Source organism: Hemibagrus wyckioides, linkage group LG03, assembly GCF_019097595.1.
Source record: "Hemibagrus wyckioides isolate EC202008001 linkage group LG03, SWU_Hwy_1.0, whole genome shotgun sequence".
NCBI lineage: Eukaryota > Metazoa > Chordata > Actinopteri > Siluriformes > Bagridae > Hemibagrus > Hemibagrus wyckioides.
Window position 1 is genome coordinate 15,451,037 of NC_080712.1, and position 27,259 is coordinate 15,478,295.

Genomic DNA, 27,259 nt, shown 5'->3' on the forward strand with positions numbered 1-27,259 from the left:
GGTTTTTTTTTTTGTGTGTGTCTTTTTAAAATTCTGCAGCACTTCATAATAAAAGTAGAGCTACTGTTGAATGGAGTTAAAAATAACATATAATTTGTTTTGTTTGTTTGTTTTTACTCATGTTATGTCTATGCTATATTAGAGCATTATTTTAAAATGCCGTATAATCATAATGCTGTTTGATTAATTATTTATTTATATTTATGGCATTTTAGCAGACGCACTTATCCAGAGCGAATTACATTTCATCTCATTTTATACAACTAAGCCATTGAGGGTTATGATAAGGGCCTTGCTCAAGGGTCCAGCAGTGGCAGCTTGGTGGACCTGGGATTTGAACTCACAGATTTCTGATCACTAGTATGTTTTATAGTGTATCACCTGCTACTGCAGCTCCACCATTACAACTTTGTGGATGTGTTTTATGAGCTGTGTCTTCCGATTCTTCATCAGCGGCTCAGAGCCTGAGACAGTAAGTGTCTCATCAGGAGATTTATAAGTGATGCTTGAATGTTGAATGTTTTTTCCATATTGTTCACCCTGATAAGATGTGGCATTAATGGAGCTTGTTGTCTTTCTGAATGTTTGAGGGAGGATTTTTGGAGAGACTGATGGCACTCATCAGCATGTGGGACGCAGACATGTGGGAGCCTGCAGCGGCGCTTTATTTCACAGAGCTCATCGTAAGTGTCGAATATCTTCTAATGTCACGATTCTCAGCGTTGTATCTTTACGTCAGTGAGAATTTTTTGGATTTGTGTGTGTGTATTAGTCCCTGCATTTCGTCACCTTCTCATGCAGCATGTCCAGCTGATGATGGACACTTTGGAGAAGCTTTGAGCTGTGTTTCCCTTCCCTTTATACTTCCCATTCCCTGTCACTTCTAACTTCACACACACACACACACACACACACACACACACACACACACACCAATTTACTAAAGAATTTTTTTATTTAGTTGTAAATGCCACAACATACTTTTAACTCTTTATACACTCACAGTGCACTAACAGGAATACCTGTACACCTGCTCATTTATGCAGTCCTTTAATCAGCCAATCATGTGGCAGCAGCACAATACTTAACATCGGGCAGATACAGGTGAAGAGTTACAGTTAATGGTTAGATAAAACATCAGAATGAGGAAAATTGTGATTTCTGTAACTCTGATTGTGATATGGTTGTTGTTATTAGATGTATTGGTTGGAGTTTTTCAGATACAGCTGATCTCTTGGGATTTTCACACACAACAGTTAGTAGAACAATCCGTGAGTGACGGACAGTTGTGTGTGTGGAAACGCTTTGTTGATAAGAGAGGTCAAAGGAAAATGGCCAGATTGGTTCGATTTTCACCCCCTCATCCCGCATCCCTCTATGTAGCTGATCTGTAAATAGTTCTGAGTCTGTAAATAGTTTTATCTTTTAGTGTAAGTGCTTATAGAGTTCATTTTTAACTTTATTTAGTGCAATAAAATATTTCATTTTCATCTATTGATGCCTGATTCTGATCATTTCTGTTCATCAATATATTTATATAATCTTCCTTTAAAAAACAACCCCAACACATGAAATTACCTTCTCACTAATAAACATAGAAAAAATGAATGTTGGAAACTTTCAACAAAATTAAAATCATTCGAAAATTTGTTGAGAGACCAAGCCTGTAGAAAAGGATAAGTTGTGGCTGAGTTCTGGGGTAAAGGTGGTGGCATTTTGGCTCTTGTCTGGCTGATGTGTGGATTCTGGCACTGTTGTGTGCCAGTCATGGCTGATTTCTTGTGACATTGTGAAGTTGTGGCCTGTTGCTGGTATGACTTTTGGCAGACTCGGCCAGATCCGGCCCAGAGCCAATTTGCTATCTGGGTTTGTACTATGGTAGGAAACTGGAGTACTGAAACACAAGCCACTGAAACACAAGGAGAACATATATACTCTGCACACGCAGGAGAGAGGCAGGAATCAAACCCTTAGCCTCAGAGATGCTTGGAATATGTACTAACTAAGTACTTAGTAACTGTGCCCTCCTCAATTAAATTTTGTTTGTCTAATGCAATTAACAATAGGTTTTGTCACAAAGCAGCTTCAGAAATTTCGATTTAGATGAGCAGTGCCTGAGAAAAAATAAGCAAGAAACCTTAAGAGGAACCAAGTTCCAGGAAGCCCATCCTCTTCAGGGTGATGCTGGATACTGGGAATATAAATCAGAGTTGTATAATATAAAATCAAACGTACTAAGTGTGTTGAAATGATGCTGAGACATTTATATTTATGATCACAACAACAGTTCCTAGACACAAATCTACATTATCCGGGTGAGATTATTCACTGGAGAGTTTGACATTCATTGCTAATTATTTATTAACTCATTATTAACTGTTTATGGGAAGTGCAAATTCATGTCCATGTCCATGTGTGAGCATCCACCGCAGTAGAAAATGAGTCACATCTGCAGAAAGTCAAAGAATGTTCTGTTCTATTGTCTAGTTAGCGTGCACTGTTCTATATATGAAATGTCCTGATTATTTACTGTCCTGTGTGTGTGTGTGTGTGTGTGTGTGTGTGAGAGAGAGAGAGAGATTTCTTTTGTGTGTTAAAAATGTGTTTTTGTCAAAAGTTCTAAAATGACTAGCTTCAGTTTACTTTCCTCCAAAATTACTGTCTATAATAAAAAACACATGCTGTTTGATTTTTCTTGTTGTGGCAGCTGGGCCACACGTGTTCTTCATAATTCAGTATATTATGTATGCATGTTATCATCCACTCAAGAGACAGCAGCTGAATGGGTTGGTGTTTTTGAACTGAGACATATTTCTAATTTAATAGTATACGTGTCGTGGCATGACGGGAATATGGCTTCAGGCTAACACGCATCAACTTCCTATGCAGAGTGTTATAAAGAGGCATTTCTTATGATTTTATACAGCATGTAGCCTACTATACAAAATTATTGCTGCAGTATTGTATAAAACAAGCAAAGAGCCAATCGACTTCTACCAGTTTTATTGTTTTCAAATTATTAATGTTATGATAATATAACAAGGAATCACACTCGTTTGCATTAGAACGGTTGCACAAAGAATGTCTTCACAAGAAATAACTAAAAAAGAAAAAAAAAAAAAAAAAACTGGCCATGAGACACTAAATCAAAATATTCACACTGTTTAACTTCCAGAGGTATCACAAGTATATCTGATCATTTTGGTGACAAATTCCTGTAGTATTCTTCTTTTGGCAAATGGGCACAAGAAACATTTGTACTTCTCCATATGGCCTTTGTATTCATTCTTTGTACAATTATTTAGCAAAAAAAAAAAATCTACAGCAGGTGATGGAAAAGAAGTTCCCTTTTCATTTCTGGGCTGAGATTTTCATCTGAGTTATATTTCTAACTTGAGGCTATATGAGAAGCGACACAGGCACTTGAAAGACACTGAATATGCACATTAAACTGTGTACACAGTCATGCAGTGATATAACATTGGCAAGAGGACCTCAAGGTGAAGATATCTAAACACTGCACATAACAGTGTGATTAATTCCAGCCAATTTGCAGTCAGATGCCTCTTTATACAGAATGCTGAAGCGACAGAAATAAAAGGGAACCAACTTTAGCATCATATAACTTATATACAGTTTAATATACATTTACACATCTTCCACCATTCGTTTTTTTTTTTTTTTAACTATCAAGCTTGTCCATAATTTTTGCAGGAGAAGGCAAAGCCATCCAGTTTGCATAAACACTATCATTGGCATATCTTGTAAATTCTGGATTAGTTGCATCATGTCTGTTGAGCAGTACCGGGCTCTTCTCAGGCCAGTTCGGGTATGACATGCCTAAAAACGAAAACATATCACTGTTTCTGCACTGAAGGAAAAAAAAATTAGAGGGCAGACAGTAAGGCTCTCCAACGAAACTCTGTTATGCTGTATATTTTCAACACAAAATTTAAGGGTAAGAGTGCATGAGAGATGTCTCAGCTCCCAATATTTGCAAAGAGTGTTTCTATATTCATGCAGTAACCTACTGTGATGTTGTGTTATTCATGTCAGGTCCTTATGTCATCTTTATTGATATTATTTTATAAAGTAGAACAGAAAGCAGTGCAGTTTTTCCTAGTATGCTTAACTTTTTTCCACTTTTCTGATTATCGGGGCATAAGGATGGCTGCATAGAAAGTATGTTTATTGCTAAATACACTAAATGACTAATGTCTAAAGCCTTGCTTGTTCAATCATAATGGAAGAGTTTAATTAAAAAGCCTTACTGCTTCTCTATTCAGCATTTTTTGAACCTACAATAAACACTGAACTTCTGTAATATGTAAAAGATATTACAGAGAATGTCAGTATGTGATTCATACCAAACAGATTTATTTAGATGGGACCTGTTTCAAATGTAAATCCAAATAAAACTATAAATCACAAAAGTGAAAAATGATTCCGCTCATACAAAATAAGCATCTCAAACATATGAACTTATACAAAAAATGTACTTCAATTTCAAGAAGTCTTTAAATATGAACTAATGTGGAATGTGTTCATGTACATCGGAAGCAGGTCCAAAATCAGAAATCTGATCACTTACACCACATACTAACTCATTTTAAAATCTCTGGTAGTTTCAGACATCTCATGCCATTAGCACAATCACAGCACATCCTCCCTATGGAAGCCATTCAAAGACAAACAGATTTTATTTGTTGTTTTAGAATCGAGTGAATGCATGGGAAATTCTACCATAGAGCTTGTTTTCAATCCAAGTGGAAGGGAGGGTTCGAGGGAGAGGGGCGTTATTACAGTCCACTAGAGGAGTGTCCTCTTCGGACAGAGTGTCGTCATATAGCAGGGCGTCTGCAGGTGTGGAAGCTGCCAGATCCAGATAGTCCTTTCAACAGAGAAAAAGAGAAATAAGACTGGAAAGATGGTGCCGAATAGTTTAATTATTGATAAAGGTGAGCTTTGGAAAGCAGGAACAATATTAGCAGGATTTTGATTCATGTCAAAATGCTAATAGGATACTTGTTAATTTTTAATACTTTGCTTTACTTAAGAGCAAAAATACCTACCAGTATATTATCCTGTCGCTGTAAAGGACAGGAGTAAGACACTTACCTTGAGCAATCTTACCATTATAATAAACCATAAACCAAGTCAAGGCCCTTGGGTTTAGCACATGCTAATCAATAGTAAGCACTTTAAATATGAACTGTTTAAACTTTTATAGCTGAATAAGCAACAAATTTGACAGTCTAATAAATCTTGTAGTGAAATGCATGCATGGTGGAACAAATTTCCTAAGGCCATTTGCTCACCCTCTTCTGAACTTCTTACATGACTTGTGTCAGCAGGAAGGAAGTACAAGTGCCTTGGGCTGGTAAAATTGAGGCCCAGGTCTGCTTTCTTTTTTGCATGCATATGTCTGTGTGTCTATAGTACTGGTCATGCTTACTCTGCTTTTCACCATCATCTTCTCCAGCTCTTTGCTGATCTCACTGAAGGTTGGTCTCTTGTCTGGTTCTTGCTTCCAGCAGCGAAGCATCAGGCTATACCTGTCTCATGAAAGACAATTCATCAGCCACATATCATACTCTCTCATAACCATTTTTTGTGTTCATCAGTGCTTAATTATTAGTGCAGCAGACAAGCTATCAAGGTTTTATATGTTATAACATGCACGCTATACTGTAGATATCGTACAGAAACTGATACTGAAATAAATGAATCATGCTGTTCAAAGACACACACATTTCTTCAGTGCAGTTCTCAGGTTTTTCCATCCTGTAGCCAGTCTTGAGAAGATTAAAGAGCCGCTCAGGTGCAATGCCTGGATACGGGTTTCCACCCAGGGTTACAATTTCCCATAACAGCACCCCGAACGACCAACTTAAAATAAAAGAGAGAACCTTTAGAACAGAGTCACCACAGAACAAGCCAGTTGGAATTATATTTGGTGTATACAGTATATCTACTTACACATCGCTTTGTGTGGTATATATATGGTCAAACAAGGACTCAATAGCCATCCATTTGACAGGAATACGACCCTGAAAAGTGGGAATACAATATGTGGCACAAACATTAGTCAACTATACCCTCAGTAATATGTTCTTAGTGTGTCCTTGTAGATTATTATTATGTTTGTAATTAAAAAGCAGTTAAAACTATGTGCTTTGCTTATAACAGTTCTGCATACATGAAAAGGGATTTATTTGAAATCATGTTCAACAAATTACCTTGCTTCTCTTCACGTAGGAATCTTCCTCATAGACATCCCGAGACAAGCCAAAGTCTGATATCTTCATCTTCCTGCCCTCTGCTACGAGTACATTTCGTGCCGCAAGATCTCTATGAACAAGCTACAAATAACAAAAATATGACATTAACTTAATGTTACTGCATTCACATATACATTTTATATTTTCCATATACTTTCTTCCCTTTCCCACTTGTCTAGTTACTTCTATTTGTATTGAAATTTTATTGAAATTCTATTCTTAGTATTTTTTGTACATTTTTATTCTCATTTTATTCTCATTTATTCTTATTGATTCTATGTCTATGACATGAAATGCATTTCACTACTGTGTGTCGTACTGTGTATGGTCGTTTATGCAACAAATAAAATTTTTATTGAATTTAACCATGAAAATTTCATAAATACAGTACTCAATATTCAAAACCACAACATAAAACGCAACCTTTCTTTCATTGTCTACATCTTCTTATCCAATTCAGGGTCACTGAAGCCTTCATGGAAAACACAAGGTGGAGCTGCGAGTGCAGGATACACAAACCCTCACAATCTGGGACAATTTTAGTTTAGTCAGTCCACACTACAGGCCATGTTTTTAATAACTAAATGGCCAAAAAGAACATACATAAGACTGTATCTGTAGCTATGGTTCAAACCACAGATCCAGGAGCTGTGAGACACAAACACTACCTGTATATATACGTCAAATTTAAGTCTCAGAGCAGGTGTACCTTCATTTCAGCCAGGTACTGCATTCCTCGAGAGATCTGCCAGGCGAACGAGATGAGGTCTCCCATAGTCAGAGCTCTTTCATCTGGATTCTCAAGATAGCTGGAGTTTCGGTTGGCATCGCTACCCATATAGCTGGGCCCCACTTTCCGACTCTCTCTGAGGAAGTTTCGCAGTGATCCATACTTGGCATATTCAACGATCAGATACAGCGGACCTGGAAAGACAATGGAGAGATAATGAGAGCACAGAAACATTAATGGATTAAATCTTCAAGGAAACTGCAATTTATGGAGTAAGAACTGCTGAAAAACAGATATTCCTTACCATCCTGGCTACAAGCTCCATACATTTTTATTACGTGTGGATGGTTGACCTGCTTTAGCAAAGTGAATTCTGACAAAAGGTCACGAAGTTCACTGTGAGAGGCATTTTCTGTATCAAATAGAGAGATACACATATTATAATAACACCATATAATATACTCATTCAGTTACATTTTATTATTTGTGTTATTTTCTAAAGAGAAGCTAATTACATAGGTCTAATATAACTGCACCCACATTTCTCATTGCTGTTGCTAATTTTCACTGTAGCTGTCCATTAATTTGGGAGTGTGAAGCTTCTACTGTAATGTACAAGCTGTCTTACCAGATTTTCCTTAAAAGATCCTACTGGCTACTGGTTTCAATTAAAAAATCTTCCTAGCAACCGTTGCTACTACTACGTGCAATATACAGTTGCCAAAATTTGGCTAGATTGGTATCAAATTGCTGCTGGTAGACACAATTATATAGTGGCCTAAAATCAATGTATGAATGTAGATGTGTGGCTTAGCTAATGTTGCTAAATAAAGAAATTGTCAATTATATATGGTATGTGCACTTGCTTGTTTATTAAGGGTAGTAATAGCTGTGTCAGGAACAGCTGGACAGTTCCCTGCCAGGCCCAGAGAGGGCGCTGGCAGGTGAACCTTGGAAGCCTGCTTCTTTGTGTGTCTTTTGTTACGCCCTTCCTATTGTTCCTATCCTGATTGTGTCACCTGTATCCCATTAGCCCTAATGTCTACCCCTATAAATAGGGATCCTTGCATTTGTGTCCTTGTCCATGATTGTTATCTGTACCGTGGTTTCTGTTGGGGTTTGGTTTGCTAGGTTCCATGTCCAAGCTAAGGTCTAGGTTTTGTTTAGTTAACCACTCCATGTCTTGTGTTACGTTTGTTTCCCTATGTCGCATCTTAAATGTAATAAAAGCAGTGTTTCGCTGAATCCTGCACATGGGTCTCATTACACCATGTGCTGGCATGCGCACACACACCACGGGCGTCTGGGGTCGAGCCCCGCATAGGGCGGGGGTCCCAGACGTTACAAGCTGTAATAGCGGCCACTGGTATTTTTATAGACACTGCATTAATTTTTATGCCAATCTTTTTCACAATCAGATTTTGTGGCCCTGACCATCTTCAGTGCATTCAGGTGATGAATACTACTACTAATACTAACTCATTTTAGTAGAATTTGGACTTAAGTCTTTGTCTTACCTTTCAACATTTTAACAGCTACTGTAGTGTATCCTGCCTTTCCTTTAAGCCGGAACGCTGTTGCTTTTACCACCTTCCCAAACTCTCCCTCTCCGAGAGTTTTACCCAGGACTAGGTTCTTTCGTGGGAATTCCCACTTTGGATCCTCCTGTTAATAAAGTGATTTTGTTTGCTGAACACTTTGCTAATCTTTTCCAACAATAGACCGATAATCATAAATACATTTCAACAACAAAAAAAACATGGAGGAATCATATAAAGCTCTTACAGGTATCTTGAAGGTGTCGATGGCCACCTGGTTTTCCATGGAGTCCAGAGAGCCACGTCTAACGTTGTTGGCAGAGTAGCTGATCGGATAGGACTGAGCAGGCCTGCGGAAAGTCATCTCAGCTGAAGCGATGGGCGGTTTGGGAGTGTTCTTGTGATAACGATGGATGAAGTAGGAGGAGAGGAGGATGGAGACGATGAAGGACAGAAGGACTGCAGTGGCTATGACAGTCTTGCACATATCATCGCATATCTCCTCTGCACAAGAGATAAAAAAGCACTAAATGTTAATCAGTTTGGACAAAAAGAGATCCAAAGTAATCACAGTAAGATTTCAAAAATCGAATTCAGTCAACTTTTTCTAACACCAGACACATGAAGAATAATGCAAAAACTGAACAAAAATATAAATGAACTCACCTTTCATATCATCCTGCTCACAGAAGCACTTCTCTGAATAGCAATAGCAGGTTCCATGTCCTGCCTTAATGCCAAGCATCAGGCCTCTCTCATGGCCTCCAATAATTGGTTCATCTAAAAAAGACAACAAAAGCACTGTGTGTATCTAGCAATAACAGAAGCAATCAATAGCACAGAAAGTGTACAATCTTAAAAACTGAACATTTGCTCACGGGTGCAATCCTGAGGACATATAGATATATTTTTGCTTTCAATCACATCACAGTAGCCATCTGGACATGTCCGCAGGTCTGGAGAACAGGTGGAGTAATTTTCTGATATCACTGGAAAAGAACGCATATGTAAAATTAACATAGTGTTATATACTGACAGTCCTACATAATCACATTTTTGTATACATAAAGGAAAAACAGTTTATATCAAAATTAATGACAAGACTCTGTACATTAATGACAGGACACTGTAGTACACAGTGGTGCAGTAAATTTTTAAAGATGGATAGTAAAACAAATCACCTTTTTCTGTGCCTTGTCTCCACTGACATCTTCCAGTGGGAGTTCCCAGGCCTCTGAATGTCTCACACTCCCCACGCTGTCTCTTCTCCGCACAGGCCAGTGAACGCTGTCCCTCCATACTTAAAGGATATGCTACAACACAGCCATACACACATACTCAGCTACATTACACTCAACCAAGACAAAATTCACAGCAAGTATCCTGCCTACTTCTCTTCTGTTTAACCGTTTTTATCAGAGGCCAAAAAAAAATTGTGCCTCTTTTGTCGTGCCCGTGTACAGCACAGAATTTCTCCATCATGTCACACTCCACAGTGCTGTTTAATAGCTCCTATGAAAGTAAATACTCAGGCCTTTAAGTATTTCTTGAGTTTCATAAGCATTTCTGTTTTACCTAGCTTACTAGGTAAATTATATATTTTTCCAAAATAACAAAAAAAGTTTTTTTCACTCAAAACTTTATCTTCAAAGTATATGATGATATCCAACCCATTTCTACTATCTGAGATGCCCCAAGTGCTTGCATATAAAATTTGAATTATGTTGAACTACTTAAGGTTACCTAAACAGAGAAAAACATCAAGTTTACATTGTCCTGACTAATTTTCATTCAGACTTGAGGTGATAAAACAATGTCGGAACACAATATGTCGGAACACAAGCATGCTGGCAAAAAAGGTTATGTCCACAGCAGCCGCACTACAAAAGTGACTCTAGAGAGAATATAAATAGTCATATTGATGGAACTGATTTAAACTACATTTAACACACTTCATGATCTACAAGGTTTTTCTGTTAACAGTGCTTACCTTCGCCTTCAAAAATGATGATGACTATTGTTTTTGCCTGAAGCTCTTTATGCTGCTCCTGAGCAACAAGCACAAACTGCAGCTCCTGACATTCAGGTCTGCGTAGTGGCTCTGTGTCATTTACATAGAGAACCCCAGACATGTCCTCCAGATTCCGTGCCACATTAACTGCCGTGTAGCAGGACTGAACGTTAGCTGAGATGTTCCTGTCACCCAGCTCTAAATGATATGCAATTTCAATACCCTTGAACTTCAGGCAGTTGTCCACACATACTTTACCAATCTAAAAAGAACAATCCAGAAGAAACATTGTCATTTAACCAGCCATATTTTAATATATGCCTTAGATTAAAGGTAAGAAGTTTATTTTATAATAATAATTTCTTCATTGCTGGAAAACAGTTTGAATTGTAAACAGCACATGTACTGCTTCAGTAGTCAAATGATCTTGGCTAAGAGGATACAAATAAGAATCAACTTAAGCACCTGAGCATAGGTCATAGACTTCCGGGACAGCACAAAGAAGTAAGTGATGTTACTGAAGGTAATAGGAACTGGCAAAATAGTAACATTAAAATGCAGCATCACAGTTCCTTCAGGGCCTCGAAACGTAGTGTCATTGACCAGAAAGTCCAACTGAAATGAGCGCCTCTCATCCACTGAAATATTCTTGTTAAGACGCAACTCTGCAGAAGGACAAAAAAGCAACACGATTACATTTCCGCAAGAAGAAGTCATAGTGACCGATAACATTTTTGAACCAGACACAGTGCTTCAGCATCCTTACTGTACTTATAGACTGTCCCTCGCACATTGCCGAAGATGGGCTTTTCCTCACTGAAGTTCTGTTGAATGGTAAATGTGTCATTAATCCAGGAGTCATTCGTCAATAGTGTCCATACGTACTTATTCTGGCTTTGTTCCTTGTGATAGGTAGAAGTTGTGTCTCTGTCATAAACAAACATATTGCCAAATGCAGCTCCCTGCAAAGGCAGAGCAATATTTATCAGACCATGCTTAAACAGGCTAAATATGCATGACAATGAAAGAAAATGTGATTTATCTGGTAAAAATCATACGGTATATATTATAAATTACATTCAAAGGCTTCTGTGTAATGCTTACCTTACTGCGGCTAAATTCTATGAGCACATCCTCGGTGTCCGTGCCATTCACATAGGGGGGACTGTCATCCTCATCAAATATATTGATATGCATTGGAGTCACAAGAGTGTGCATTGTGTCTTCTGTCTTTATCAAACACATTAAAACCAGACGATAGAACTCCTTCTCCTCACGGTCTACAGGTGCTGTGACTACAAGCTCCGAAGTGGTGCCATTGAGTACAAATGGCACTGGAGTCTCTGCACACAACAAACAACATGATAATGAAGGACTATAGGACGTAGTGAAGAAAAATGTTTTTCCAAATAATAGGTTCTGGTGTAGAATAACTCCTCATCCACCATTTTTTTAACCATTAAACTATATATGAATTTATACGTAATAGTGCAATAATTAATTTTTGTAGTTTGAGCTATTTCGGCACATTTCTATTTTACCTATTGTATATTTGCAGATGTATATAGAACAGCTGTTATGAGCAACACTAAATCATCCTTCATAGTTTAACATGATTCTAACAACCGGCCTTTATTTTTGATGATACCTGATTCCACCCTGTAGCTGATGGTGTAATTGGGGCAGATGTCAGCATGGGTAAAGCGACGAAGCTGGCGCATAGGTCCAGGAATGCGGTTCTCCTTGATGTGGGGGTTTGTATCTCGATCAGGGAAGCACAGTCTGTCAAGCTTTATCTGGCCACAGGTGGGCGCTGTGGAATTGAAGAATGTAAGACTGACCTCTACATTAGCGGACTGACTGCATAGCATTTTCTGAGATATGGGGGCTGCTGCCACTTTCAGGATCAACCTCGTTGCATGGGGAACCCGGCTGCTAGCTAGAATATATACAGAAAATACACAACATTTGAACAGACTCATAAAAGGTTTTTAGAGTCTCTTACCAGCTATTATGATATTCTAGAGCCAAAATAACCTTTAGTTGAAGAAAACATAGATATGTATTAAAGCAAACATTAAAACATAATATATTCTGTAGTATAGTACTACACTGCACTTTGATTTATATTCCTGTTAAGTAGGCTTAAACTTTAAACATCCTTTTAAAGAAAGCTAATTTTTTTAAACTCACATATTGACTCAAAGTCAGTCCAATCCAGGGTTTTGTTCATGTAGATCATTCCTGTTACAGCATCAATATGGAACCATGATGCATAAAGAGCTGTTTTCTGGAGCTGCCTCCAGTACAGGCAGAAGTATGGCTGCTCTGAAGCTTTCTCCTGCATGGCATGTACCTGCAGCACTGGTGTACCTGCTGCCTGGCCAACATAGATGCAATCTGAGTATGTGGTCTGAGGAAAGTACAGTCCCCAGGATCCTGTGAAAAATAAGTGGAGCAAAAAAACAAACAAACACAAAAAACAAAAAGATGAAACTGTTTGCAGAGACAGGAAGACAATATTGTTGCCCTCAACAACCAACAAGGCTGTTTCATATTTGCTATTAATTAAAACAAGAGAAACACAGATTTCTTTAATTTAATACACTTTATTTTCTGGAGTTGGTTGTTTTTTTTTCTCATTGGCATAGCATACAGCCAAGAAGAGGGAAGAATGTTTAATGTTTCCACTAAAAATATAGTCAAATGCATTCTTTGGATCAGTCGCTAAGCACTCAGACGACCTAGACAGAAACAGCAGCACTATGTCTCACATGTACAGCAATTATTAACTCGATGAGCAACATGAGGACCCCTGAAGTAGCATTTTGGACCAGACAAAACTGAACCAGACAGAAAAAAGCAGATATGAGGCACCCAGGCACCACATCGATTAGGTGAAAATAATATTCTGCTTTATCATACCGAGGTTTGAGCTTCAGGTACACATATACATTTCTTGACTTGACTCAAATTTAGGCCAGTCCTAAGTTTTTTTTATGGGCTGATAGATGGCTTTGTATTTAACCAACATAATCTAATGTATTTAAAATTGTATTAACAAATAAAATCTGGGCTAGTTGATAACATTAAATATACGTAAAGTATATTTTTCCCCTTTTTGCTGGTTTCCCTTGATTCAAGCTAAGCTTTTTTAACACTTCACCTATTTTATGTTTCGCTCAAATATAGAAATGCATAAAAGTACATGAATATAAATTTTGTATATTGTAGATCTAAATCTAAAATATTTAAATGTAAAAAATATAGATTTTATGTGAATTAGGCCAAATGTGAAGCATCCAGAATTCCTAGGCCAAAGTACACGATTTCACTGTGGACAAACTTAACATTTATCCAATCACAGTTCTCTCTCATGTGACCATCCATGAAATAATGTGAAAAGACGTGAAGTAGAGTTAAGTGGAGTCAAAACTGTGAACCTTAATTAGGTAGGTGCGTTTACAGTTTTCATGTTCCCTGTAAAAGCTAACATAATAAGCTATTAACAACAGCCTAACTAGCAAGAAGGTTACCTAAATTAGACTAGACTTATGGGCATATATGCAGCATCAATTGCTAAACATCACTGCAGAAACCTAGCTGTTTGAGTTGAATATAAAAACACTTTTATTGTCTGACCACTCTGAAAGCATCAAAAGCCTGAATGATTAACCTTTGGCCTAACTGACATAAAATATTACTACTGATATATAATATTAATACTGATATATTAGTTATATTAGTTTCTGGAATTGCTAATTATATGTTTTTTATAAGGAAAATCTCAAATTCAAAACAAACAATGGGAAATATGCATTAAATGCACAGAAAAACAGATAATTAATTAGTGTTATGAATATATAATTCACATATTCATATTTTTCCAAGCTCCAGAGACAATTATCTATGTTAATAGTACACGTGTCCTGATTTTTGGCTGAATCATTCATAAAACCAAATGAGTTACTCAGTGAAATCAAGAAACACATCCAGGTTTTAGATCAAGCGCTTTAGTGAATGACAAGTAAAGCAGTATCTCATATGACACTGACAAGCCTCTTAATGAATTTCTCACATGTCAATATGATGTGGTTTCCGTTTCTCCTTGTAGTCACCTTGGGAAGTTTAATTATGGTGGATAACATAATACTGTGAAGAAATGAATCATTACCTACAGTGGGACTGTGCGTATTGGGGGATGGGTAATCTATAAAACACCATAACAGCCCCATGCGCTTTACTGGAAATTGGAGAGGCGAGTGTTCGGCCTGTAATTATATCCCTCTTGTGTTCCTGTCCGACGGCTGTGGGCAGCCACTTAGGAACGTAGTAATATCATTAGCAGACATAGAAACTAGATTTTCTATTTCTGTTGTTGTAGTTTAGGCCTTGGCTCTGGTTGCAGACACTGATTTGATTTAACTGTGCTGGGATGACAGGAGGTTGGATTGATGGATACACGGCGTACCTTCCTGAAGAATGGAGATACTCACAGGCACACTCCAAGCTCTTTTATTAAAAGCCTTGCTTAGACACAGACAAACATCAAAAGGAATGCAGTCATTTTATAAGCTTTGTATCAAGGCACTTGCTTCACTATATTTAATTGTTTCTCTTATACACCTGTTCAGTTATTTTTGTCACATAAAAGGACAGTGAGATATCAATATCCTCTTATGCTTCACCAAAGCAATGTATAATGTTTTCACAGGCCTATATGTTTAAAAAACGGTTGTGGATTCGGCAATAAATCACATGAAAGATCCTGAATTTAGAGTGGTACTTGAATTTAGAGAGGTCTGCTTTATGATACAGACAGTACTAAATGATTCAGAAACAAAATAGCCAGTTTCAGGGTTATCACTGGAAAGAGACATTTCCCTTTCATTTGTGAGGAAATTTGAGTTTGAAATCTGTGTAGCTATGTGAATTCAGAAGAGAAATAAAAAATAAAATATACTCTTGGAATATGATATAGAAAATAATAAGAATTCAATAACACTAGTGGATCCTTCAGTGTGTCTTGAAGCTCAAACAGATATACATCCAATGGTGAATGCAAGGCACAGAGAAAGGTTAATTCAGTGCATGATAAAAGCCTGTAGCACTATGTACATTTTAGAATTTAAAGACCTTTAGGCACATTATTACAAGTAACTTGAGGAAAAACCATTTTGCAGTGTGAGTCGTGCTTTTGTACTGCGACTAATTTGCTGGTTGTAAGTGGTAATTGAATTTTATGTGATTTCAAGTATTCACATTAAGACTATGATGATGTAATTATCTACTGCACTCATTGTTGCTACTGTATTATAGCACTGATATAAAAGTAAAAACTCTACAGTGTGCATCAATCTGACTGTCATAGTAAAACAGATGGAATATTTACCCTGATGTTAGCTAGGACAATAGCAAATCAGAAGAGCTGCCAGTGTCTCAGATATCATGAACCAAAATGACATCTCAGTGACGCTGCTTGCTGTTTGTCATCATAGCATTGTTCTGGATACCTTTAAATTCTTAATATTCCTATTAAAATATATAAAGAAATGCACTCTTTTTTATTCTTTTTTTTAAGTTTTAGAACATTTGCCTTACTTATATGATCGATGGCCAAAAGAAGTAAATTTTGTTGATTAATAATGGCAAAGGCAAACTGAGCTGAATCTTCTTAATGAATGATTCTATGGCGAGATTGTGGACATAAAATAATTATCCTCTCTTACAACACTACTGGCTTTAAAAGTACAGATTTTTTTTAAACCCTACTTTGTATCTACATCCTTCCAATTGGCAAACAAGATCGTTGTGAAGTCATTAAGACATAAATTATACATGTTGTGCCAACTTATTTGTGCTTTCTAGGGTAGCTAATTTGAGCACTTAGCAGGAAATGTTCTATAACTGCAGCAAGTTACAAAACAGTAGGAAGCATCCGAAAGTGTTGGAGAACAACATGTAGCTGTAGGTAGGTTATCAAAAAACATTATTTAGCCTATGACTTAAGGCTTCTGTTTCAAAAAAGAAGAAAAAAAAGTCAATAGAATAAACAGTCACCGGTTTTACAATGTGCACTAATCAACTAGCTGGCTAACAATAATAGCTAGTTAACAACCAAGAGTGCAAAAGTAAAAACAAAAGTGCTATTAGGTCATGCTTGGCAGACACAGCTGAACTTGGGTATCTCAAGCCATTCATGTAAAGTAGCTAATTAATGTTAGTTAGCTAGTTAAAGTTAGCTAGTTTTTATGACTGATACAGAGAATAACAGGGCTTCTCAGTGTCATTTGGGAGTTTCTTAATGTCTCTGGCTCAATACATGTTTCAACAGACTGACACTATCACAACAGTATCTGTCATAGTAGCTGAACATTTTATAATGTCTGGTTGAGGTGTTATTGCCATTATTGGTTTTCAGGTACGACTCACACAACCATGAGACCACCATAGCCCAACCGGATCCCAAAAAACACACACTATTTGCTACAATTGACTTTTTTTTGTTGTGTGTTCATTTTTATTTAGCATTCTTCTCATGAAATATATTATGGCTTGTGTCATTTTTATTATTAATAATCAAATTAGCACTATTATCACAATCATGATTATTGAAGGTATCAATATATGAGTAGATAAGAGTCAATATTTAAGGGTTTTTTTCTGTTGTTCAGCTTGTCTTTAGATCATTTTAGGATGGTACCAGAAAGCCTTATTTTATTACATTTGCTGCTGGGTAGTTCCTAAATTCTGTTTACTTCCAGGACAAAAGGCGACTGAATATAGGTACTTTATATCAGGAAAATAAATTAATTTAGCATTAATGTTAGCATTGATAATGAGAAATACAACAAGAGGATTATAGTTTGCTTGCTGTAGTTTTCTGAAGGTTGGAGTATATAATAAGAGCAACAGGCTAGCCTCATTTACATTTAAAGAAGAACAATCAGGCAAGCCAATAGATTATCAAGCTTAAATATACTGTAAGTGCATTTGTATTGCCAACTGATCATAAATATGCAATGCATTCACTGGCATGACCTTTTATAACCACAGCCTGAATCATGAACCTAAAGCACAATGGTGCAGCCTGTCGTATTGATTTCAGCACTCATGCCAATTCAGTATGTGTACACATATTCACACACATAGGTTCAAAAGCAATATCAAATAGATAATCTACATTATGTGTAGTAACACTCAAAAATTTAGCTCTTCTAATACTGATATGTCAGTGTTAAAAACATTGCTGCTTGAAAATGGCCACATTCTAAGGTACGGATGTGAAAAAAATCCATCAAGCATATTGTATACTGATACATGTTACAACAGCAACTGATACAACAGCAGTCTGAAAAGCTCAGACAAACCTCATCATAGATTTGCAGTTTTGCTGAAGGACAGTAAGACTGGTGTATTGGCTGCTCAGCGAATCAGCCAAATGATGAGGAACGCCCTCTGGATCGGTCAGGACAAAGACACGAACTTGATTAGCTCAATGTATGCTCCACCACAGAGATTTAGCATCTATGACATCATGAGCTGTTACAGAGAGAGAGGGGCTCTTGCTTGCCATTCTCTTGAACTCAACAGAAAACGGAAGCAGGCAAACAGTCCGAGGAATCTACCATCCCATAATCCACTTAGCAGTCAAAGAGTGCTATTCATGTGATGTTATGTGTAAGTCCTGAGATGCATTTACTGCAATTACCCGTTGTTCCATTAAAGCAACGTGGCTGCAGCTGAAATGACTCAAAATTACTACATGTTTATGTAGCAATCATAATAATAATGTTCATAATGCTCCGTGCTCGTTTCTTACTGAAACACAACAGCTGAGTATAAATGGACTTGTTGTTTGCTATAGTCAGCGGAGATCATGAAACAAAGTACTGATCTGTGGGAAAACATAGCCCATGCCCTTTCATTCAAGGTCAGCGTACACAGCCAGTGTCACCAAACAATGGCTGACTGGAAGTCAAGTAGTTCACCTGACAGCTGGTCAATCATTAGCTTTAGTAATGAAGAATGGCAAAACTGAACACTGTCCTTTCCCTCAACCAAATGCCCATTACCTTATCAGCCATACAGCCAACAACTGTGGAGCTGGAAACAATAATAAAATGAGAAACTAAATGAATCCCTTTCATATCTCAGAATTAAATTGCATTCTACAAATCTATCATAATTCAAAAATGCTAACACATCAGTGGAACTAAATACTCCTAAAGCAAATAAAGAAGACTGCGTATAATATGTGTATAATATAGCAAAGAATCATTAGCCTGCCACTGCAACGATTTAATTAACTAAAAGGCTGCCAATTAAGCTACAATTCAATAAAGGGCTGTTATTATTGATCATTATGGTCCAATTTCCCTTCACCATTTTCTAATTATGCCAGAGCTTTTTTCCCCAAAACATTCAAAACAGTTGAATAGTTGTTTGAGAATCACTCTGTTTGAATCATTTTAGAGCTAATACAGAGTGTGCATATAGCATCAAAATATCACAAACCTGATCTTATATTCTCGAATACAAATATTTCGAAAGGTTTGTCTGAGATTCAGTCCTAAACTTGATTCAAGGGCTTTAGAGTCTTTTACAAGCAAAGGACTGCATGAATAACTTATTTTTGAACAGTCATGGCTCTCTAAATAAAAACAGGCAGACATTTTAATGTAATACTAATGTAACCACCATCACCATCAAGTTAAGCAAGGAATAAAATGCATCAGGAATAGACATCACTCATTAGAAAAATCTAATTTAAAGTCTGCTGCTGGATTGAACGCTACATTTAAATTTGGTTTGTAAGCTCTCTTGGGATTGCCTAGGACATTAGGACTCACAAATGAGAAACCTTTACACAACATGTTCTATTCAATGTCATTATTATCAGGCCAATTACCAGAAAATCTAATCTAGAGTTTAAAAATTTGATTTAAGATAGACTCAAAGATAAAAGGGCAACAAGGACACAAACAAACAGCACAATTTAGACATTCTGAGATTGTGATCCAAGTTATAATCCATTACAGTCCAAATGAAAGATCACCGTGATAATTACCCGCTCTGCACCAACCTGTGGCTTGCCCATGCATCTCACCATGAGCACCTGCTGAGTTTTAATCTCCTGACTCCATGGAGAAAATTGTCTACTAGGTAATGGGCCACAGAGACATCATTTGTTGTATTTTGAAAGAGTCACTCCATCCAGGGTATCCCTCATCTTATGCCCCAAGTCCCCCCACAACCCTACATGGGATAAGCGGTTCAGAAAATGGATGGATTGATGGAATTTTGTTTCTGTCACATCCACTATGTAATGTACTATATTTCCCAAAGTGTACCACAGCCTACAAGCATGGCTTCACTGGACTCAATCTCCCTCGATTTATCTATACTCCCAAACAGTCACCTTTGTTTAGATTACCTTCACCAATTTTCATGTTGTCACTATTTAAAACAACTTTTTATTTAGTTGTTTTTTGGGAAGTATATGTTCAGTTCTGTTTGTCTATGATGATACTAAGCCTTCATAGTGTTACCTGGTTTTGACTATTTGCTTAGTTGTTCTTTCAGCTGCTCCCTGTTTGGGGTCACCACAGCGGATCACTTGGTCCGCATGTTTCGATTTGGCACAGGTTTTACGCCGGATGCCCTTTCTGATGCAACCCTTATTGTTTCTTGAATTTGTCCTAGAGTAACCTTTTTCCTACTCTATTCCTAACACTCTTTGGATTTGTATAAACTGTTGAATAAGTTCAGCTGCAATTGTATCTGCAAGCTCGTTTCAGTTTTCTAAATGTTATAAAAACCCTCCCATTTAATCCGGGCTTGGGACTGGCAGTGAGAGTTAATTCTTCAGTGGCTGGGTTAGCGCCCTGCCCAGGAATCGAACCCGGGCCACAGCAATGAGAGCCGCTGGACCACCAGGAGGCTTGACCATTTGTTTAATGTTTTTTGAATTTGTCCTAGAGTAACCCATGAAACCCATTTTGTGACTTGCTTTGACCATTACCTGTTTTTTTTCCTACTCTATTCCTAACACTCTTCGGATTTGTTTGAACTGTTAAATAAGTTCAGCTGCATTTGCCTCTGCAAGCTTGTTTCAATTTTCTCAAAGTTATAAAAGCCATAGACTGAATGATCATGCCTAGCGAACATTATAAAAAGGGCAATCAATGCTTAGTCCTTTTTAAGTAACTGGAAAGAGATAACATAAGCAAAACTGTTGTGATTCTTGTTCATTGTTGTAAATGATCACTCAAATGCCTCACCAACCACTGGAACATAACGTGTAAAGACTCGTGTAGAGAACAAGAGCTCCAAATGCCCTTGGGACATAATTTCAATCAATGTCTCCTTGTGCCTACACCAGAGCAAATTAGATTCCACTGATGCATGGGATGGAAATGTGACCCTTAACTAACTAAAGGATCAGGGATGCAGCTCCAAAAGGTACAGCAGCCAACATGAACTGCATAGTTCACTCAGGCACAATGCTACATGACAGATTCATCCCAAATTAAGGTGCTTTCAATCATTTCTGAGACACACAGGATTTTATCTACACGTGATAGTTTTGGAATCAACAGAAATGCAACCATGATGTTTACCTTATAATCAGACTGCTAATTGATTTATTACACATCTGAAGCTTAATAGGATATAATACTGTTCTTAATATTAGTATTAATATAATAATGTTCTCAATCGAACTGTGCAACACTAACAGAGGCAGGCACAGAAACATACAGTAGAAGACACATAATCCAAGCAGACAGAGCTCAGAACCCATGTTTGTGAAGCTTAGTACATAACCAGGTTTAATGTACAGAATATTGTTTAAATAATAATAATAAAAAAAACTTATCTCATAGCCTGTTTCCTTTTAATCATACAATATATACTTTTAAAAGAAAAATCTTCATAATTGTTTTACAGATCTATCTAAAAAGTAATTAAGAAAATCCCATTACAATACAAGCATAAAGCAAACGTGTTATATAGTGTGTTCTTCAAAATAACCCCGGCTTAGTAAAATATTTAAACTGAGGCATTAGAATGAGCAAGGCTTAGTAAGAACACCAGTTTCAGCAACTAGCATTTCATTAAAACGTCCAGTCATACTGAAATACATTTTTTCCTGGATTGTATAAATGGCATAATTAAAACTATGTAGTATATATTATAGAAATAATATTATGGAAAGCACAACTGAAACGTTTTGAACAGTGTATAAAAACAATGTTGGAAATGTAAGAGTAGCATATGAAAGAGAAGTCCCTCCTCTGAAATGCAGTCTAATCAACTTTGTATTTGTGCAATCATACAAAAAGTGGTGACGATAGCAAGAAAATCAGCAAGATTTACAAGCTCTCTGAAAGCAACTCAAGACACAAGCTAAACTAAATCATATAATGTAATAAGTGGCTAAATCAAATAGTGTCATGCATCAAATAAGATTTATTGGCCTGCTCTGTCTCAAAAAGCAGTGGCTGCTGATGAAAATGATTGTGCTAATGCAGACATGGAAAGGGCCAAGCTCACCCTGACCGGCTAGCGCTACTTCCTTTGCAGTGTGTAATCTCCTGTGACTTGATCATGAGAGATTACCACTTGGGTGAGAGTGTAAAAGGTCAGAAGGCATCCCAGTTCAACAGATAGGATAAGAGGGTCAGAACCATGGATCCACCAATCAATGTTTCACACACCCAAAACACAAAAGACATAAATGTGTGAATACTGACATATTTTTGTCCATATGTCAGCCTTTGTTGTGATGTAGAACAACGGACAGATGCAGTGGCTACAGAAGCGAATGAAAATAGTCTTCTCTGATACACCGTGATCTGTGTACACATGCAGATGCAGTCAAGTTGAGTTTTACTGTGAATAAATTAGCCAGAGTGTACTTGCACAGCATTTACCACCTTAATAATTATAGCTCTGTTTTTACAGACACCCAGATTTAGATCTAAATCCCTAATGAGCAAGCAATGAAAAATTCCCTGAGATGACAAGCAAGAAACTCTGAGTAGAAACAGTCTCAGAGGGGAACACATCTTCTTCTGGGTGACACCAGATAGTGGGATTTTGATCAATACAGTATACTGTTATACAGAGAAAAGGCAACAATCCTGCATGTTTTGAAAGGATGCAGGATGCCTATTAGAAATAGTGGTGCTGGTATGATTAATCATTCTGGTGTTATATTACAACATATGCCTGAAACATGGATCGATTTCTCCTTTACATTATCATTAGTTCCATATAAATACTGAAAAGCCAGATCATAAAGTGATGCTGAACTAAAAAGGGATAAATGTTAGAGTTAAAGTTGCATTGAGAAAATGTCCATTGTTAAAAGCACTATACTAATAACTTGAAATAGAAATTTAAATTAAAAATCATGGCTAATTGATTACATTATTGATTTAATTGATTACATTAAAACTATGCATTCTTATGAAAGCAGGAAACAAACAAACAAAAAAGTTTGATAAAAATTTGATAAAAATTATTTCATAGTTACAGTGATGTTTTCTATGATATCTAATTATGTTTAGCCCAGAAATATTGTTGAATTTTTAATGTGTGGTATATGATATTAAACATGAGCTCATTCTGATATGAGAGTATGGTGATATAACCTCCTGGTATCAATTCCATCCTTCAGTAAACAGTGTTTCTCAGCTCTACTACAAGGTTAGTCTTTTATGTCCCGGACTCGGGGGACAGTAATATATGAATTGTTCTAGAACGCAGACTGCCCCACCCAATTTGTTTTCCATGAGAAAACATAAATCTAAAGCTGGATCAAAACAACAGAGAAGAAAAGAGACACCGGAACACTAAGCCCAGCTTCATTACCAACGTAAGGCGTACGCTCTCATGATGCAAATACATTACATCAACATAAAATGGCTCTATAAAAGAAAGGATGAGTAACCAAAGCACATAATAATTCCAGCAATCTAGCTACAGTGCAAATGTCAAAGCGATATTCCGAGCTGAGACATCAGACAATGATAGTGGATTATCTCCCTCAGTCAAAACTCATTACTTTTGCACCATCCTTTTTCATTGGATGACTTGTCATAAAATAAATGAGATCCGTTTTGGAGGTGGAGCTGCCAACCATCTCGTGTCTTTAATGAGGGATTTTAAGCCTCATCTGTTATCAGAGCTGTGTGCTCTATTATTTTACTGGCTGTATTTTCCCTTCAGAAGACAAACACACCATGTTTGCCGAGAGTTCTGCCCACCTGCTGCACACCTGCCCTCTGACGGCCACTCAGCCTTTGTTTTCCTAACTAGCAGGAAACAGGGCACTGTACCATTATCAACACAGCCTTTTTCACAGGATGGACAGAATGTACACTTACTGTACACTCAGTGCTCGAAACAGGAATAGACGAAATCGTATTACATTCTGCATGGCAACGATGTTCAAAGAAATGAGTTTAATCTTATCCTAAACAAGTAGGAAAAAGTAGCACTACTCTTTATTTTTAATTCATTCAACAAAGAATATAAAATAACTCCCACCATACTGTTTCAGAACTTAGTCAAGTGAACATGATGAACTAATGTGGCAATCATTTTCATCAGTCGGTTGTTCCAAACATCATCTCATAGGGCATTAGGCATAATTTCACAACAAGCAGTAATAAATCTTCTCACAAAAGCTTACAAAAATACTCTTACAAAAATTATAAACCAAACAAATACTGAACAAATAAAATGAATAGTTTCATCTCACAAAACAAAAGAGATTTACATTAGAATGATTTTATTAATTAAATTCTTTGCTCAAGCAAACAGCCATGAGTGCACCTTTACTTATACCGCATTGCAAGTTGACATATTAGAGACAACTACATTAAAAACATTAAAATACCACAACATAAAGTGAAATATAGATCCATTTCTGCATGTGGATTAGACATTTTAAACATCTTACATTAAAATAAATAATATTAATATATATATTTGAATAAATCTTTTCTTCACTTAATTATGATTGATATTTTAGTAGAATTATTTTGGCGCTAAAAGCTTTAATTTATATGATCAGATTGTCACAGTTGAGCCTCCATCGCTTTCTATAATGAGGGAATCTCCATATGAAGTGCTCATAGACAGACACACAAAGCTACATGCTTTCTGTATGACCAAAATAGCAATAAAACCTCTGCTATGTACTACTTTAGCCTGCATTCAAACTATACCAATGTGATTATTCCTTGTTAATGCTATCCACACATCCTCATCTACAGACCTCTGAGCTAGAATTTAAATATAGTCATTTTTCAGAGGGTCGTGTTAGTGCAGTTGGACAGAGGGTTTAAAATGGGATTATGAAATATAACAGTGTATAAATATATGGCTTGTGTGAAGCATGTGCCCCATTTCTGTGGCCACAGTGCAGCTTTCCACTTACAAAAAGGAAGAGGCACATTCACTTATAACAGAAATAAGTAAGGAAGAAGCTCTAGGACACATTTTTAATGTCCAGTTGCAAAAAGGCAACATAAGTGTGTGTTTTGTGTAGTTCATGACTATTTTTTTCACCTGGTGTTTACAACATGAATTTTAGACTACCAGTTTCTATATTGAGGTTAGCACCCTGTGATTCCAGTGCATCATTGCCAAGACCTAGAAAAAAGGTAAAAACAAGAACCCTTAAGGGGACTTCTGTTGTCTCTCTGGGGGAACTGTTAAAGATTTAAAACCTGACAGGAAAGTGTTCCAAACTAAAATATTGTTTTCATTTATTCTTATTATTATTCTAATTATTATTTTTTTGTTATTGTTGTTGTTAATAATAATAATGATTCATGAAAATAATATACCTTTTTTAAAGAACAGAGTACATAACTGATAAAAGACCGGCATCAAAGACTGTTGACTTGATGAATTCATAATTTATATTTTGCATTGTGAGGCTATGGTTTTTAAACAACATACTTATTCCTACATCATACACCTCACAGCATATTATAAGAAGAGATTGAAGCTTTCTTTATGTTTGGATTATTAGATCATATCTTGTGTGTGGGTGGATGTAGTCTGTGTTTTTGGTGAAGCTATTATGAAGCCAAGGGCAGTCTCCCAGAAATGGACAATAAACTTATCTGTTCTCTTACCATATTAGAAAATTGTTCCCTCAGTATTAAAAGGTTTAAAGGTTCAATCTGAATCCATACAGAACCTTATAATAGTCAAGTCATATAATGTCTTAAGTAAAACTTTAAATGGAACTTTAAATGGAACAAGTGCAAATGCGCAACACTGATCGTATATGAAGTGGTTCATGCAAAGGTATTATTTATTATTTTCAATAAAACATTTTTGGTGAAGTCCCAATCTGCGAAGGAAACTAAGCATAGAGCTCAGACTTACCTTCCCAGAGGAGCAAGAGGACCAGGACGGTGTCTCCCCACAGCGTAAAAGCCCGCGTCCTAGCCATGCCGCACAGTCATAAGGGTAATTTCGCAACAACCCGCTAAATCAACCCGATCAGATATGAAACGATTTTGTTTTGGGGAAAAACAGACCCAAAATATTCAGAGCTAAAACGGTTTTATGCAGGAGTCCAAAGAAGTCCGTATGCTGAGTATCCCATTGACGGGCTGCTGAGAGTGTGCGTGTGTGTGCGCGCGCGTGAGTGTGTGTGAGTGTATGTGTGTGGCGACACGCAGGGGGGAGGATCAACTGAGCGCACACGCAGCTACAGCATCACCAACATTCTCGGATTCCCTAAACAAAGAGGCTAATTAAAAGACATTTATGTGTAACATATCTATCATAACTTAAAGCACAAAGTTCCCAGGGCTGAATTAACACAAACATTGCGGAGTTTACTCATACAGTGTTCAAATCACATGTTTCAATCCATTAAGTTTGCTGTTTATCAGTGTATAATAAGCTGAGCAAGTGAGCTCAGTGCTTGAATGACACCGATCCATTAGTCTACTCAGTTATTCTGACAGTCCTTGTAACCAAAGAATACATTTCCCATGAATTTTACAACATTTTATAGGCCATTGTCCCAATAAGCAAGGCTTGTGTTGGCTTCTCAGGCAAGATGCAATCACTCTTACACTGACTTAGGAACAGAACAAACAGAAAAAGCTTTTGACAGTAAACATAGGCAGTATACAGGGCAAACAAGATGCTGCACTGATTACATATTAGCAGAACACAAACACAGTGAAATGGAGATGGCTGTTGAATAGAAATTTTGCTAGTAAGTTAAAATATAAGGTTGTTTATCAATTGTGTACACTATAGACATGTTTATTCTATGATCATTTCTCTAAAACAAGTAGATCATAGTCTATGCATCCTTTATTTATTTATTTTTTTTGCATTTCATTTATGGATGTAAAAAAGAAAAATAAGTGAAAGTTGAATGTCAAATATTGGCTTAACAATAATAAGGACAAAGACTGCACAGATGTTTAATCCAATTCCTATTATTATTATTATTATTATTATTATTATTATTATTAGTAGTAGTAGTAGTAGTAGTAGTAGTAGTAGTAGTATTAGTACACATCTGTTAAATTAAAATTAACATGCAGTAGTGTTGGCTTTGCTTATGTGACAAGAGATGACCCTCTGGTGCTACTCTATCTTCTATTATCCTGTTTGCCAATTTCTAGGTCAACAGTAATTCAGCCTG

The 27,259-nt window shown here is 36.8% G+C and overlaps 1 protein-coding gene and 1 long non-coding RNA gene across 2 annotated transcripts; one reads left to right on the forward strand and one right to left on the reverse strand.

Annotated features, from left to right (window-relative positions):
* Positions 1 to 123: 123 nt before the first annotated feature.
* On the forward strand, positions 124 to 6,994 carry LOC131351144 (uncharacterized). Its single transcript, XR_009204341.1, has 3 exons — positions 124 to 472; positions 591 to 683; positions 6,742 to 6,994. It is a non-coding gene; the product is annotated as an uncharacterized LOC131351144 (long non-coding RNA).
* ret (ret proto-oncogene receptor tyrosine kinase) lies at positions 2,989 to 26,250 on the reverse strand. The gene is made up of 20 exons (XM_058386389.1): positions 25,975 to 26,250; positions 12,754 to 12,999; positions 12,209 to 12,499; positions 11,665 to 11,903; positions 11,327 to 11,522; positions 11,026 to 11,225; positions 10,540 to 10,822; positions 9,731 to 9,862; positions 9,428 to 9,538; positions 9,216 to 9,329; positions 8,797 to 9,053; positions 8,529 to 8,676; positions 7,316 to 7,423; positions 6,991 to 7,205; positions 6,240 to 6,362; positions 5,980 to 6,050; positions 5,752 to 5,889; positions 5,456 to 5,555; positions 4,744 to 4,891; positions 2,989 to 3,840 (listed from the first exon to the last, which is right to left on the reverse strand). Exons 1-20 carry the CDS (start codon positions 26,039 to 26,041, stop codon positions 3,683 to 3,685), a joined length of 3,345 nt encoding a protein of 1,114 aa, XP_058242372.1. The 5' UTR covers positions 26,042 to 26,250; the 3' UTR covers positions 2,989 to 3,682.
* Positions 26,251 to 27,259: the final 1,009 nt, after the last annotated feature.